This window comes from Triturus cristatus, chromosome 2_1 (genome assembly GCF_964204655.1).
Source record: "Triturus cristatus chromosome 2_1, aTriCri1.1, whole genome shotgun sequence".
Classification (NCBI taxonomy): Eukaryota; Metazoa; Chordata; class Amphibia; order Caudata; family Salamandridae; genus Triturus; species Triturus cristatus.
In genome coordinates this window covers 1,058,581,754-1,058,598,260 of record NC_140581.1, presented here as the reverse complement: position 1 = coordinate 1,058,598,260, position 16,507 = coordinate 1,058,581,754, and the positions used below count along the sequence as shown (strand labels likewise).

Below are 16,507 nucleotides of genomic sequence, written 5' to 3'. Positions count from 1 at the left end.
AAGGGGAGAAACGAGCAGAAAGAGGCAGACTAAAGATCAGAAACAAGCAGAAAGAGGCAAAATAGAGGTCAGAAACAAGCAGCAAGAGGCAGAATAAAGGTCAGAACGGAGCAGAAAGAGGCAGAATAAAGGTCAGAAGGGAGCAAAAAGAGGGAGAATAGACGTCAGAAACCAGAAGCAAGAGTAAGAACAAAGGCCAGAAATTAGCAGAACGAGGCAAAATAAAGGTTAGGAGTTAGCAGAAAGAGGCAAACTAACAGGCAGAATGAGTAAATTGTGACAAAATAAAGGTCAGAAACGAGCAGCAAGGGGCAAAATAGAGGTCAGAAACAAGCAGCAAGAGGCAGAAACAAGCATTTGCAATACAAATAAGTCTCGCATTTGGGAGTTAGAGCTATTGACATTGTAAATGGCAATGTTTTTACCTACATGTTTTATTTTTGGAGTGAATGTATGTAGTGTGCAAAATCCCTTGGAAAGGTCCTGCACTTCATAATAAATATATATTGAAAAATACGCAAAGTGTGGATTGTGTCAACAATTGCTTGGCACGTACCTCATGGGTGAAGTGTCACCACACATGCACACCGTGGTGCTTTACTAATGCGAAACTCATTAATAAAAGTAGTGCTTACAGGCTAACCAACGCAATCGGGATCGGAGCATGTGAATCCGAATCCTGGCTTCTGTTTAATTTCCTAGACTATTTGACTCACTCTCCTGCGTCTTGGTTATCCACCAAACACTGTGAGGCAATGAAGTTTGCCAAGGGGACGGGGGCAGGGGGGCTTCAGGGGTACATGAAAATATATTCATTGCCTAGTTGTCAAAGGTCGCCCGGTGCTATTAGTTAAAAGTGTGCAGATTTCATTAAGATATTAAGAGTACTTTACTCGCACCTATGAGAAAATCGACATTAACTAAACAAAATGCCAGAATGCGTGTCAGTTTTCACAGTGTTTTAGACCGCACTGGTTGCTTAGTTTCATTGCACACAGCATCCAAAGTAGGTTACCTAACCCCAAAGCCCCGATGTGTTAAATGACCCATAGAAGGGAGTGTTTTACAGTTGAGCAAATGTGTCCAAATCAGCCAATGAGGTACTCAATGAGCAGGTATTTAATTACATGTTCAAAATGTACGGTATCGTGGCTGTTGTTTGTTTGTACACAACCACCTCTCTGAATGTGTTTATTAACACAGAGCTTCAGCTACCAGACAGTACTCACAGAGGGGCGACTAAAGCACAGAGCAAAATGTATTCCTTTATCCTGAGTGTAAAGGCACCCGGAAGGCTTAGGTGCTCACCCGGAGAGGCTAGGGATCCCCGTGCTTCTACAGACTCTGCCGTGCTCCTCTGCACCAGCAGGACACAGCTCAGAATCTGCCGCTTCTGCTAAGAATAGGTGAGGGGGATGAGGTTGGGGCATGCAGGAGTTGCCGGCAGATTTCCAGGTTATTGAAAGTGATGATTCTGATGTGAGGCATTGGAGACTGACTTTGTCTGTTTGTCTGCACCAGTCTATTTCTCTACCATCTACCGGGCTCACTGTCATGTATCCATTTATCTCTCTTTGTTAGAGGTGCGCAAGCCAATATATTAATTACCAGGTAGAGCCAGCCGGAAACGAGCCAGGCATATATGAGCCATCGCGCGAGCCGTGAAAATCATACAGTAAACATGATGTAAATGTGCGATAATGTCTCTTCAGAATTCAAAAAAGTGCATTTCTTTAGCACGTCACCTCATTACAGAAGATTATAGCACTGAATTGAGAGGAAGTTATTAAAAGTGCTTGTTTTAGGCATGAGTTAAAACACTGCCGCTCCTCCCGCCCGACAACAATGCTTATCGCAAAACGATGGCAACGCATTCGCGCTGCAACGCTAGGCGAGACTTAAAAGAAAATAGTGTCAAGAGTAAAGGGGCAAATAGCCGTGGAAGGATAAAAATGATGAATGAGGAGAGACTAACAAGCCCCAAACCAATCGGAAGGTAGCATTGAAGACAAAAGCCAATGGGCAGAGAGTGGGCGGAGCTTCCACGAAGCTTCCACGAAGCTTCCACACTACAGTATATACTGCATGCCTCGCAAAGCGATGGCAGCGCATTTGCGTTGCAACGCTAGGCGAGACCTAAAAGAAAATAGTGTCAGGAGTAAAGGGGCCAATAGCCGTGGAAGGATACAGGAGGGACTAGCAGGCCTCAAACCAATCGGAAGGCAGCATTTAAGACAAAAAGGCAAGGGGCAGAGAGTGGCTGGAGCTTCCACGAAGCTCCCACACTACAGTATATAATGCATGCCTCTCAAAGCGATGGCAGCGCATTCGCGCTGCAACGCTAGGCGAGTCCTAAAAAGGTCAGGAGTGAGCAGAAATAATGTCCAGAACAAGCCGAAAACAGCAAAATAGAGGGCATGAGTGACGAGGGAAGAGGCAGAAAAAAATTGCAGAAAACAAGTGGCGGAGACATAAACCCGAAGGCAGCAGAAGGTTGTGGACCACAGGCAAGCTGGACAGGAGGACAATCATAGGGGGAGCTGGCATGAGAACCTGCTCCTGTGTTCCCCTATATTTTTTACAGTGCACCCACTGACACACCCACTCATACACTCACGCGCCCACTCACAGACTCACTCAGAGACTCACACACCCACTGACAGATATACTCAGACACTCATGCACCCACTCACAGATCCATTCAAGCACTCATTCACACTCTCATAGACCCACTGATGGCTCGCATACATACTCACAGACCCACTTCGAAACTCACTCACACATTCAATCCTCCACTTACAGATTCACTCAGAGACTGACACACCCACTCAAAAACCCACTGAGACACTCATGTACCCATTCACAGATCCACTCAGACACTCACGCACCCTCTCAATGACCCACTCAGACACTCATGTTCATATTTGCAGACCCTCTCAGAGACTCATGCACACACTCACAGATTCACTCAGAGAGTCACGCACCCACTGACTGGCCCACTCAGACACTCACTAACAGACTCACCCAGAGACTCTCACAACCTCTCACAGACCCACTCAGACACTCACGCACCCACTCATTCACCCACTCACAGACTCATCCATCCACTCACAGACCTTCAAAGAGACTCATGTACCCACTCCTAGACCCAGAGACTCATGCACCGACTCACAGACCCACTGAAACACTCACACATCCAGTCACAGACCCACTCAGAGACTCATGCACTCACTCACAGACCTACTCAGAGACTCATGTACTCACTCACAGACAGACCCACTCCGAGACTCATATGCTCACTCACAGACCCACTCACCCACCCACTCACAAACCCACTTAGACACTCACACACCCACTCACATACCTACTCAGCCATTCACACACCAACTGACAGACACACTCAGACACTCATGTACTCATTCACACACTCACTGTCAAAGCTTAGTGCTTGCTTTCAGGAAATACAATTAAAAAACCTTCGACATTCACTTAAAAAATAAAGAGTACAGGGACGTTATAGTTAGGAAACAACATTAAAAATCTTAGAAATTCACTGAAAAAACAAAGGTTAGAGGGATGTTATAGTTAGGCTCAGATTTCACTTGTACAAAAAAACCATATAATCTTTTTGTCACTCCTCGAACGTTATTCATAAATATATTCTATTGATAGATGTTGTTTGCGGCATGTTAGAAACACCGAATAGTTGTATTAGGGGTATTGCTACATACCGATCATTTTGTGTGAATACTATAAAGGTATCTGTGGCATATTTACCCTGTACTCTTTAATGCGTCTATAAACTGGAAATCGAGGTAACACTTCAACGGATTGTTAGTAGTTGTCTAAGCTACATAGATAACGAATTAGCTGCAAGCCCTAAGCAAGATAATTTGTGTGTTTACACATAGAGAAAATGTGGTATGATGAATCAGTACATTATCGTTTTTAACAGCTATTATCTTCAAATGGGAGTCTCATACCGCTATAAAATTATACTAAACGGGTACACACACGACATAAAATAATGTCTCTGTGATCATATGCTACAGCGTGTTGTATAAGAATAGTGTGTTTGTGCCTACATGTGTGCAAAAGCGGTTTCATCGCTTTATTTCAGGCTAATTTCTGTTGTTCAGACAAGTCCGATTTTTATCGTAGTGAAAATGAGAGCCATTTCCTGCTAATATAGTGCAGACGTTGTTATAGTCCGCGTTGCATTTTTATGTTATTCCCTATGCCTTTTTTTATTAGGGATATTGTTACATAAGAGCAAGCCATTTATTATGCGCATTACATTATTGTGTTATTCCCTGTGCCTTCCTTTGTGAGGGATATTATTACATAAGAGCAAGCCATTTTGTGTCACCCCAGCTGGGGTTTCAATGGCTTGTTTGCACTGTGCTCTTTTTAACACACGGCAAACTGTAGAAGTTCTAACGTTGTCTATTTTATCCTATGCCCGTGTGGACTAGGATATATAGGCGAAACTTTGAGACAATTTCGCACCAGATTTTCTGAACATAAATCTGCAATTAGAACTGGCAAACAGCAGGCACCTCTAGTTAGCCATTATCAAACTTACCAACATACAGAAACTGAAATTTAATGGCTCATTTTAGAGCGGGTGAAAGTAATGCTAGGAAAACATTCAGTTAAAGTGCAAAAACAAAGAGAGACATATTGGATTTTCTCTCTGGACACAGTCCGTAAAGGCCTGAATGAAGAAATAATCTGGGTGGTGACAGCATAACCATATGATCAGGGCCAGGAAAACCATGGTTTTATCTGCCTGTATCATCTACAAATTAACAAAGGTATCTGACACATAACCACCCTCAAGTGACCTTAGACCGCCACCTTACATTGTTTTTTCCGGAGATTTATATAGCGCTAACTTGACCTGAAGGTATCAGGTATCAGAGCGCTTTATATGAGCACCAGTTGCGTTACACAAGGACACATTTATTTTTTTTGTTAAGCACATGGAGATTAAGTGATTTCATCAGAATAACAGGATGTTGAGCGTCGTTGCTGAGACTCGAACCCGGTTCTCCGGATTTGAGGTCGACCACCCTAGCCATTAGGCCACATCCTCTGCTCTGAGTTGTCTACAGCAAATACTTAGTGGAATGCATCAGGGAATAGTTGCTCCTCAGACACCAGGTGACATCCAGTATCCCTGAGAGCTTCTACCCTTTGCCCATTGATGGTCACTCAGGTGCTGTCTTTCTTAGTGTTTGCAGGCTCTAGGATTCCCTTAACCATCTTACTGTGCCCTAGTGAGACAAGGGTAATTTCTGCAGGGTCCCCGTCCTTTCACGGGACCAATTCCTCCCGAAGCGCGACACTAGCCAACACCGTGGACTGTCCACCGGTGGGTGGCTGTGCCCACATGTGACATTTAGGATCCCCCTTGATGTGGCCCACCTGGTCACATGCAAAGCACTTACGGGGCCACGTCTCTGCAGGCTTTCCTAAAGAGACCCATGGCTTCCTATCTCCTGCCAGGAATCTTTACCCTGGGTACTAGCTTGGCCCCCTTTAGAGAACTCATTTACTTTACTCTTACCCTCCCACTCTCTGCTGGGGACCCTGCCCACCTTTGGCAGAGTCTCCCCCATACACCTTCTTGTGGACCCTGGTACTCACCCAGTGGTCTGCCTCCATAGCAAGCTTCCCTGGGTAAGTCAGCCTACTATCTGTCAAGTGCTGGCGCAGCTCTGCAAACACAGACTAGACAAGTGCTTCCACGCAATTAAATTGCAAAGCCCCTGAAAATCTGTCACATTGCTGCCCTTCACCAAACCATCCAGTGATCTGCAAAAAGAATCTACACATTCTAACCAGGTATGTGAATCACTTTTTTCTTACTGTTTCTAAACTGATCCCTACACTGGTCAAGAGTGAGACTATACTGGGTGAGGAGGGGCTCCTTAATTACCGTGTAAGTGAGGTTGAATAGTACCTTGGAAATGCAGGGCATCGGGGACCTTGCTATGAGCCGTAAAGAGGCGTTTTAGGCAGCCGTTGGTCCCGAAGGTCGGTGCAGGAGTGGTTGGGACTTTGAAGTCACACGCATTGCAGATCGAACTCCATGAGGTTTAGGTCAGGAGCGCTGGCAGGCACAGCAGCTGCAGTGGGAAGTGGAGCGGTGCCCTCAGGTCACGGTGCAGGCAGTGGCTCAGTGACGGCATCCAGCCACATCGGTGAGACCAGGGCTGCAGTGAGAAGTGGGGCAGTGCTCGTCATGGTGCATGTAGCGGCGTCCATGTTGCTGATGTGCTGTCATCGGTAGACAATATGGTGTCAATGGCACTGGGGTCGGTAGGCCAAGGCTGTGGTGTGGGATGTGGCAGTGCGTCGAGTAACTTATGAGCGATGCCCCTGGGCCACGATGCAGGCAGTGGCGTCAATGTCGGTGAGCGGTGCCCTCAGGTCATGGTGAAGCAGCGGTTTGGTGGAGGCAGAGGTTGGCATCGTCGGTGAGACTAGGGATTCGATGCAAAGTGGGCAGTGTTCTCTGAAATTGAGGAACTAGAAGAAAAACTCAAAAAAGATAATAGCGTTGAGATCGGTAAAAGAAATTTGTCATGATCTGGACTCATTTTCTGAATATCTCTTAAAGATAAAAACTGAAAAACTCAGGAAGGATATCCGTCTTTTTTTGCAAGAATGTGCCTATTCTTATCTGACCACTAATTTTTACACCACCAGTGATGACAGCACCCCCAGCAATGGCACGCCTCGTTGGGGCAATAGACGTGTTACCACCTTCTTGGATACTACTGATTCTGATGGAGAGGGTCCCTTTAACCTCAATCCTAACTATCAAACTAGACAGGATCAATTTGAGAGACCTGCAATCCACAATCGTTTTTTATGCAACCGTAGGGGAAACGTCCGCTTCAGATCTCGGAACCCACAATTACCATCAGGCTCAGCCTCAGATGTACATACAGACACAACACCAGCAATACTGAAAAATGTAAACAACATTCCTGTGTTCAATCTGTCTACTAACAACATAGACTCTCAGGCTGTTATCCTTCTATCCAGAGGATTGTCTTTTGTCCCCACTATCAACTTTAACAAATTTGAACTAATGAAGGATCTCTACTTATTTTTTCGTAAAATTAGACTGAAAAAGTTTTTTCGAACTAAACCTCCGATTGACACATCAGATAATCTATCCGGCCTTAAACCTCCCTCTGAGTTCACTCCCAATCTTGACTCTGTGGGGCTGGAAGTCGAGATTTGTGAAAAAGTGGTTATGACTAAAATTCAGAAGATCATCAAATATGTCCCTAAACCTCCCTATAATCTGTCCAAGAGAGAGAGCGCTGCTCTTGTATCTCTAAGAGAGAATAAACTCCTGACCATCAAACCTTGTGACAAGGGAGGGGGTATTGTCATTTTTACACCCCTCAATATGTGGAAAAAATGAACAACCTTCTCGGTGTCACCAGACATTATAAACTGATTACCATCAACCCTGAACCCGACCTAAAACGTAAAATTCTAATGATGGTTGAGACTGCCGTGGATGATGGATATCTATGTACCAAGGAGACAGAGTTTCTTACTCCCTCCTGTACCCGCATACCCATCATCTACGGAGTTCCCAAAACTCATAAAAATGATCGCAATCCTCCATTAAGACCCATAGTGTCCACCATCGGGTCTGCTACTGAGCCCATCTCTAAATACGCCGATCGGTTTTTGAAACCTTTGGTGGGCAACCTCAAATCATATATCAAGGACAGGGGGCATTTCATTTCCAAAATTGAGAAGACCCCATATGACTGCAATAGGGAACTCCTGGTCATTATGGACCTGGAGTCCCTATACACCAACATCCCCCAAGAAGGAGCCATGAAAGTCCTCTGAGAGGTTCTGTTTACTGACCCCAATATCACCAATGCTCCGTTTATTCTCCAATGCCTAGACATTGTTCTGGGTGATAACTTTTTTGAGTTCAATAACACCTACTATCAGCAAATCCAGGGAGTGAGCATGGGGGCAGCTTGTGCCCCAAGTGTAGCATGCATTTACATGGGACACTTTGAGAGGCATAACATATATAATGAGATGACCCCCTTCTATGAGAATGTTCACTCCTGGTCCCATTTCATCGACGATATTTTCTTTATCTGGGAGGTGGACCGGGAATCTTTGGATGAATTCACCAGCTGGATAAATGCCGCCGACCCTAACTTGAAATTTACTGCTCGATCAAGTAACTGTAAACTTGAATTTCTTGATGTTTGAATTGAGCATAAAGACCGCGAACTCTTAGTCTCCCTGTACAACAAGCCAACTGCTAGAAATACACTTTTGCAGTTCAGCAGTTACCACCCTCGCTGCCAAAAGGAGAGCATCCCTTTCAGCCAGTTTCTCCGTTTCCGGAGAAACTACACTGACATCAATGATTTTTTGAAACAAGCAGATATTCTTAAGGAGAAACTACTCACCCGAAGATACCCTTACAAATTGATTAAGGACTCCTTGAAGAGGGCCAGGTATTACAACCGTGATGCCATGTTTCAACACAGAAATACTGAACCGTTGGACAAATTGGTATGCGTAACAAAGCATTTCAACATGACCCATAAAATACGACAGACCATCAACGCCCATTGGTACTTACTAAACATGGGTGACTGTGAACATAAGTTACCTAAACCCTTATTCGCATTCAGAAGGAACAAAAACCTCAAGAACTATCTTGTGAGAGGGAAAATTCCTGAACCTCCCCCTTTTTGCCAAAAATCCCTCACTGGCAGTCTCCCTATCAAAGGGAATCATCGTTGTGGCACCTGTCAGGCATGCCCTAATGCGATTGTTAGTGATACCATCCAGTTAAATGAGTGTACTGTATCCTTGAATGAAATGACCAACTGCCGCACTTCCAACATCATATATATCATTCTCTGTCCGTGTAATCTGGCCTATGTCGGAGAAACAGGCAGAGAATGTAGGAAGAGGATAGGTGAGCACAAATCTAATGTCAGAACCAAGAAACATTCGGTCCCCCTGGTAAACCACTGGTTGAAATTCGGTCACACTGAGAACGATCTGAGGTGGTCCATCCTAGAGAGGGTACAACCGCAGGCAGGTAGGGATCCTACCACCATTAGAAGAAAAAGATAGGTGTTTTGGATCTTCCTCCTCAATTCTGTGAAAACAGAACTTAATGAACTTTGCCCATGGGAGAATGCGATCACTTGATAGTCAGCCCTTCCCCTATGTATTTGACTGATCTCGATAACTGATACTTTCCCGCATCATCGTTGACTTCCCTAGTTGGCTTTATTGTTCCTTTCCCGTCATCCCCCTTTATTTCTTTATTTATTGTTTTTTTACCTTTGAAATTTTCTTCTCAGAACTCAGTCCGTTATTAGTTTGTTCATCTTACGTGTGGATGGTTTTTGTATCGCTTCTTTGTTTATTAGTACCTATTCCGTTTTTGCCTCTGCCCCCATTTTAGTGTTTTTTTGGGTAGTTCCTCCTGGGCATCCCATAGCCTTTTAGCTATTCATCATGGCTGCCGCTGTATGACTCCAGTGCGAGGTTTCCCTTAGTCTGCTGTCTCTGTTTATTGCTCTCAGAGAGGGGAAACATTGGCCCCGCCCTACACGTAGGGCGTTGACGCTTTCATCTCGTCCTTATAAAACGAGAGAACTTTTGCTTATTTTCCTATGGTCTCCGGGAGCCGACTGCCCCGCCAGCCGCCTGGAGGACTTTTGCCGTCGCGCCGTTTATTCCATGAATCAGTGAATTCACAGGCCCTCGTTACTGCGCTCTTTTAACCTTCTCGCTACTCTCCTGAATATAGTCTACTATCTTGAAGAGGCAGCCGACATCTATCCTTCCCGTCATCATGAACTGGGCTGCTTCATTATGAATGCAGGACCGTTTTAGGAAACTGCCACCCTGAGTTGTTTTGTTTATCGTTTCCCCTACCTCCTACCCATTTTCTGTTTATACCCAGCTGAGTTTTGCAAGTGAGGTTTTGGGTCCCACCTCAGAGAGTAGAGGGACGACTGTATCTCTTTAAGCGAGCTGTGTATGACATCTCCGTATGAAACGGTCCATTTTTAAGCATTTGTTTCTTACCCTCACTGACTCCGTAGATGTGAAACCTTGCCCTGGAATCACATCCTCTATAGAACTAATGGGATTAACTATCGATCATGAATTTACATGTCTTTTGGTGAACGCGCGTTATGTACATCTGTCTTTTACTATACTAATGCTCCAGGGGACCTATAAAACTCGCATTGGGCCCGTGAGCCTCTCATTCATTTTATGTCTTTATGCCTACTATGAACAAAAAAAAAACTCCCTTATTTAGATGGACTGATTTGACTCTGTGCTTGTGAGCACCCCGGCCTGCGGATCCTGGACCCGGTGTCCATTTATTTTTATTTTTGATCTACTACGTGCTGGAGCCTAAGGAGCCCTGTTATGCATCAATTCCTTATTGTCGCTTTGGTAAGATTGTCTGAATATGTATCCCCCCGGGGCTCTGCTGCAGACCGCCATCCAGGGTCTGCCTTTATGTCTTCTAATATCCGTTTTTTCCTAATGTTGTCTAGATTGACATCTTAGATCATCTCTGCCCCCACAGCTACCCCGTGTTGAGCTGGTCTCAACAGATTCTTGATTGTTCTTCTTATTTGTTTGGATGACCCACATTAAGGTATTCTTGCTTTATGTATATATGTATATATATATCACCTCGTGGCCATATCGATGTCTCTCAATTTATATTCCCAATCTGCACAGGAATCTGGGTGAGTCTTTTTAGTTATTGGGTGTATGTTACTCTTATTTTCGGTGCACGCTCCTCCCATTCATTAATTGATATTTAACCTTGATTATTATTTAATATGAGAAAATGGTTCTTGTTTTCACGGCTAACATATTTTCCCCCCTTTTTTTGACTTGTTATTTTGTTTAAAATTGATGTTATAAACTTTGATACATAAATATACTTATCCTCGATAATTGTAATGTAAGATCTGATTGTATTTACCCCACCCCACTCTATCCCACCAGGTGGTTCTCCTCTTGTGTCCCACATATGTATCTGGTCGCTCTGATGAAGGTGTGGCCCACATTGGGTTAGACACCGAAACGCGCGTTGGCACTGGACAACCTCGTGCTCCTGGATCTAGCTACAACCTCCGACCAAGAGAACGCACAAGAGTCTTTTTGTCAATACTAAGCTTTGTATAGGACCCCCTAGTATTGTGGAATTTTGTTGATCTGGTAGTTGTTAAAAAAAAAATATGAGTGGTTTGGATTTATTAGTATGCATGTATTTTCTGATGAGTACTTGGTATGAATGCTTGAATGTGGAACCATATTTATATTTATATGTTTTGTTTGCATTATCATATTTATGTTCTATGTCTTTGGTTTGCAAATTTTTATAAACTATATAAATGCTAATAATAATAATAAAAAATGTATATACTGTATTAAAGAAATCCTTTCCATTTCTATCTTGAGAAATGTCTGTATGTTAGCTTAGCGTTGTTGTGACTATTTAGTGACCCTTACGGGCGCTGTTTAAAGTATCTGTAGACAGGTTGGTTCTTTTTGATTGTCATTGGTTTTTGCTCCCCTGTCCAACCTGTCTATTATTCGCCTTCAAGGGCCCCCTTGTAAGTGAGTGCTCTCTGCAATGCCAACAGGTCACGGAGCCGACAGGGGCGTCGTTGACGGCTTTGGGTTTGTTTTTCCTCTGTGGCAGAGGAAACCTGCAATTCCAGATGCGGGTACGCAGAGGATGGAAGTCTATGGTGTGCCTTAGACTTTCAAAATGAGGCAAGCTCTACTTCATGCCCTTAGAGAAACTCAAGAAAATAAGTTGCAGAACGGTCAGTTCAGTCCTTTCACTGCCAAAGGCAGAAGCAGCCACTACAGACCAACACAGCAGAGCACATAGAAAAGTGGTAGTTCCTCCTGCCAGCTTCCCCAGCAGGTTTCTTAGTCCAAAAGAGTTTTACAGTTCTGGGGTCAGGGCCCCAATATTTATACTACTTTTCCCTTTGAAGTTTTAGGCAGAAAGTCCCTTTTGCTCAGTAGAAACCAGTTCAATCCTCTCTTTTCCAGCTTCACTACAGGAGGTGGAGACAGCATTGTCCAGAGGAGACACAGCCTATTCATGTGCTAGTGAAAAGCCTTCCCACCACTCTAAATGCAGAAAGGTCTATTCAGCCTGGCTATGAGTCACCCAGACAAGGCAAGACACACCTCAACCCCCCTTGTGACTGTCTAGACTGAATGCACATCCCCAGCTCCTGTTACTCCAAAACAAGACGGTGAATATACAAACAAGCAGAGGCACACAGGATGGTTAAACAAGAAAATGCCTACTTTCTAAAAGTATACCAAACAAGAGGGACAAAGGGGCAAGTTTAACGAGGTCTAACACACATGCCCCACATGAGCAGTGAAGAATGAGGGTGTGAAGTTCCTCAGAATGCGAGTGACTGAACGTAAAGTGGACAGGTAGGAGTGATACCATATGATGGTAGTCCACCTGGTGCGGAAAGGGAACTAGGGAGGGGGAATTTCCTTTGTCGGAACTAGGGATCTCACACACCTAGCAAGCTAGGTGTCATGCTTCATCATATGAGCCTGCTCCTCGTCAGGTCGGCGCTGCAATACCTGATGGGCACCCGGTACGGTGCTCTTTGGCGGGGATCTTCTGTTCCTGCCGTAGGGTGCAGTGGGGGTAAGGGGCCTAGTTAATGTAGATGTGAGGTGAGTGAATTAAAACAGGTCAGTTAGTCCTAATAGTCTTTTATTCATGAAGGTAAACTGTCTGGTTAAAATGAGGAGAGTGGTAGTGAACTAGATATAAGGTTTCTAGCTATGTATGCTCAACTCTCTAATGGTCAACATGTTTTGTGCTCTCATCGTCAGGAGGATCAAAGGATTTCATCAGGACCGGGGTCAGGGTAGGTCCGATCACCAGTGTTCCTTGCAACAATTGGTGTCCTCTAGACAGCCGGAAATCCGTTGCAGGATTCATTAGACAGCATATTTGGGTACCTACCTGAATACATGGTATATAGATTCTCACTTATCATGATGTGTAGATAGCGGCTCCCCTCCTAGAACATATAATTCCAGAGAACTACAAGTAATGATAGGAACTTAAAATTTCCCCAGTGGCTAGATCTACTGGTCCCCTTGTTTTTTAATTGTATAATGATATAAATAGAACTGCAAGTCCCGGAATGCAAAGCAAAAAAACAGGACTGCGTGAGCTGCTAACATTGACCTGGGAAACTTTTTTACTTTGCACACACCTGCTCCCAACAAATATTGTCAGGGTTTTGGGATTTAAATAAATAGTCTAAGCTAGCAATCACTTCCTAAGTTGCTGCAAACGTTTTAGAGGTATGTAAATCGCCACAACATCATTAACGTGACCAGGTTTTAAGCATCGTTAGTAAGAAATAAAACAGTTTCTGAACTAAATTCATGCCAAACCAAAAAAAAAAATACTACTTTCCAAGATGGCCGACACGCAGCACATTACCAATTGAGGCAATGCCACCAGTTCTTTGAAATCCGACGAGGATTGGCCAAATCTACGCTCTTTCGGTGGCCATCCTTTTATACGTTCACTATAAATAGCTTTGACTTAATAACAGACAGAAGGCATATTGTGATAAGCTTTCTCTTTTGCAATACAACTGCTTTTGAATAAAAATATTACTGCCCTTTTTTTATAATTACAGTTTTTAATGTGTTTTCAAAACTGAAATTACACTAAAATACTAAACCGTTACTCAAAAAGTACTTGTACAATGCATAGAAGCTTGAACATGTTTTAGAGTTACACCCTACTACGGTCTCTATTTTCACGGAATTAAACGAAGGTAGACAAGGACACTCTAAGATGGCCGCCTATTTTACGGAGCTGCACGCATTATGCACGAACTATGTGTAAAGTTCTAGCAATTTCACAGTTTGGTCGAATTGAGCATAGAGTGAGAGAGGGGTGCGAGACAGAACAGAATTCTGACCCCTTCCTGGCCATGAGCGCGGAGTTACAATAAGAAGCGATTGACACGCTTCTTTCTGGTCAATATCCCTTTCATTTACAGGGTCTGTACTCGCCGAGCGCCACTACTCCCCGCCATGGCTTCACAGCCCCTGGGCTCAGATATGTTGGAGCATAAGCTCTCTACTACACCACCACAGGAAGAGGGCGCTCCTCAACCCGTCTCAAAGCGACAGCTGAAGAAACTACAGAGGCAGAAGCAGTGGGAGGACCAAAGAGAGCTTCGGAAGTACGTAAGAGCAGGGCCCGTTGCATGGCATTGGTGCAGCCACTTGGGTTTGTAAGTGGCACGTTTATATATACGGTTATGTGACTTCGCCCAACACCAGTGGACGCGTGTGCCAATGAGAGTGAACAAAGAGCGTAAAAGTAGTCTAGACATTAGCTCATTAACTGCTTTAAATGAGCAATACTATCAGATACTCAGGCAGATTTACAAGAACTGACTCATCTCTGCATATTAGCAGAGATGCGTCAGTCAAGTTGCCGTCATGCAAAAAAACCCTTGCGCCACCATGGTTGCGTCGCATGTACAATGCGGAGCAAGGATTGACAGATGCTTGAGGCATCTGTTGATGTAAAGGCTACGCATTGCCGGAGTTGTGTCGCAAGCACGACGCAACTCCAGCAATGCTTCAGAATGCCTATTTCTATTATGCTGCGTCACTCCTTACACCTGCTTCAAGCAGGCATAAGGTTTTGACGCAGTGGTGTCTGAGATGTGACGCGGTGAAATCTTGTAGATTTCACTGCATCACTTTTACAAGGCTTTCTTACGTCGGAACCCCCACCCTGCATACATTATACCTGACGCAGGTATAGTGTAGCGCAGGGCTTTACAACGTGACGCATCTCCCTAGAACCGTCACGTTGTAAATGTGTTTCAACGTGGCTCATTGTTTACCACACCGCTGCGTCACAAAAGTGACGCAACGGTGGTGTAAAAGTCACAAGGGGCTTGTAAATCTGCCCCTCAGTACCTACACTTTTTTAATTCTGGAGGGATAGTACCTGCACTTCTCAGTAGCAAACATGTATTCTGGGATAAGAAGGGCCTTCTGTATTTCCATTTACGTAACGTTGTTTATATTGCAAACTTTGGGGCATATGTACAAAGAAGTTGCCGGGTGAGGTTTTAGCCGTCATGACTTAACGACTCACTCCGCCACTTCAGAAACACAAGGCTGCACCATATTTACAATAATATAGTGCAGCCTTGCGTTTCCTCCTGCGCTCGCTTTACACTTAGCTGCCTAGCTCTAACGCAGGCACCGTTGCACCATAGTGCAAGGGTGTCTGCGTGCAGGGAAAGATTGTTTATGTGCACCGCACATAAACAATCTTTAAATGCTGTTTTGTCACTTTCATGTGTGCTGCTTGATGCAGCACCCACGGTAGTTACAAAATGTAATTTTTTTAGTAAAGATTGTTTATGTGCTGGAAGGGACACCTTCCTACACATAAACAATCCAAGGTGTTTTGCTTTTTTAATGTTACAGCCTATAAATGTGTGCTACTAACATTTTGTACATTATTGATTCTCCTTTATGATGTTTCTGTTCTGAGCATTGAGTCATGCAGGTCAACTACGAACTTTTATTGTCCAGAGTCTGTGGTATGCAACTCCTGAAGATTGCTTTACTTTGGGACTCCTGAGGGTTGAGAGATGGGTAGTCCTCTGGCAGCGACTCTCCCGTGATGCTGGGCAGGGTGATTTGTGTGGGAAGTGGAACCATGATCTGGGAAAAGCAAAAGTTTGAGATTTGTATATTATAGGTCTGCCTCTTTGTTTTAGTTATGGAAACATGACGAGGTTGTTGTTGCTGTAGTAAAGGTGAGGTTTAAGTAAGTTTGTTTCTGCAACTTAGCCTTAGATTAAGAGTCCTGGCCCACAGCTACATCTACTTTGCATTGGCTATGTATCTATAATGACCGTTTGTTGGGGGCAGACTCTGGGGAGGTTTTCTTCTGTTGTTGAGTCTATACAGAAGTTGTCAGAACTTGAGATTTTATTTGCTAGTTGTGCAATGTAATTGGTGTGGAAGCATTCCAGGTTTTCGTAATTTCCCAGCATTATACGGTGCCAGTGTCATTCATGATTATGATAAGCACTGGGTATTTCCTGCTACCATTCCCTATCTGAGGTTTGTGTCGGTGTAGGTGGACAGTGTCCTTGATTATTTTCAGGTGCTGTTTTAGGATTGACTGTTTTGTCTGCAAATCTTTTGTGATAAATGTTTGGTTTGTTCTGGTTGTGCCTTCGGTGATAGTTAATTGAGTAGGATCCACAGAAGTAGCTTTCTCTCTCCCTTTCTTTTTTTTAGGTCAATCCTTTACTTGTTCCAGTATGAGGTTGAGAAGTCTGTGAACTAGGTTATATTTGTGGCTATTATCTGGCTGTTAATTCATATTTTA

The 16,507-nt window shown here is 44.0% G+C and overlaps 1 protein-coding gene across 1 annotated transcript in view; it reads left to right on the top strand.

The window, feature by feature from the left end:
- Nucleotides 1–13,993: 13,993 nt before the first annotated feature.
- TRMT10A (tRNA methyltransferase 10A) overlaps nucleotides 13,994–16,507 on the top strand; it is a 138,812-nt gene continuing 136,298 nt past the window's right edge. The window contains exon 1 of the mRNA XM_085635733.1: nucleotides 13,994–14,321. Coding sequence (XP_085491859.1) covers nucleotides 14,170–14,321 — 152 coding nt within the window. The 5' untranslated portion in view covers nucleotides 13,994–14,169. The remainder of the gene's footprint in view (nucleotides 14,322–16,507) is intronic.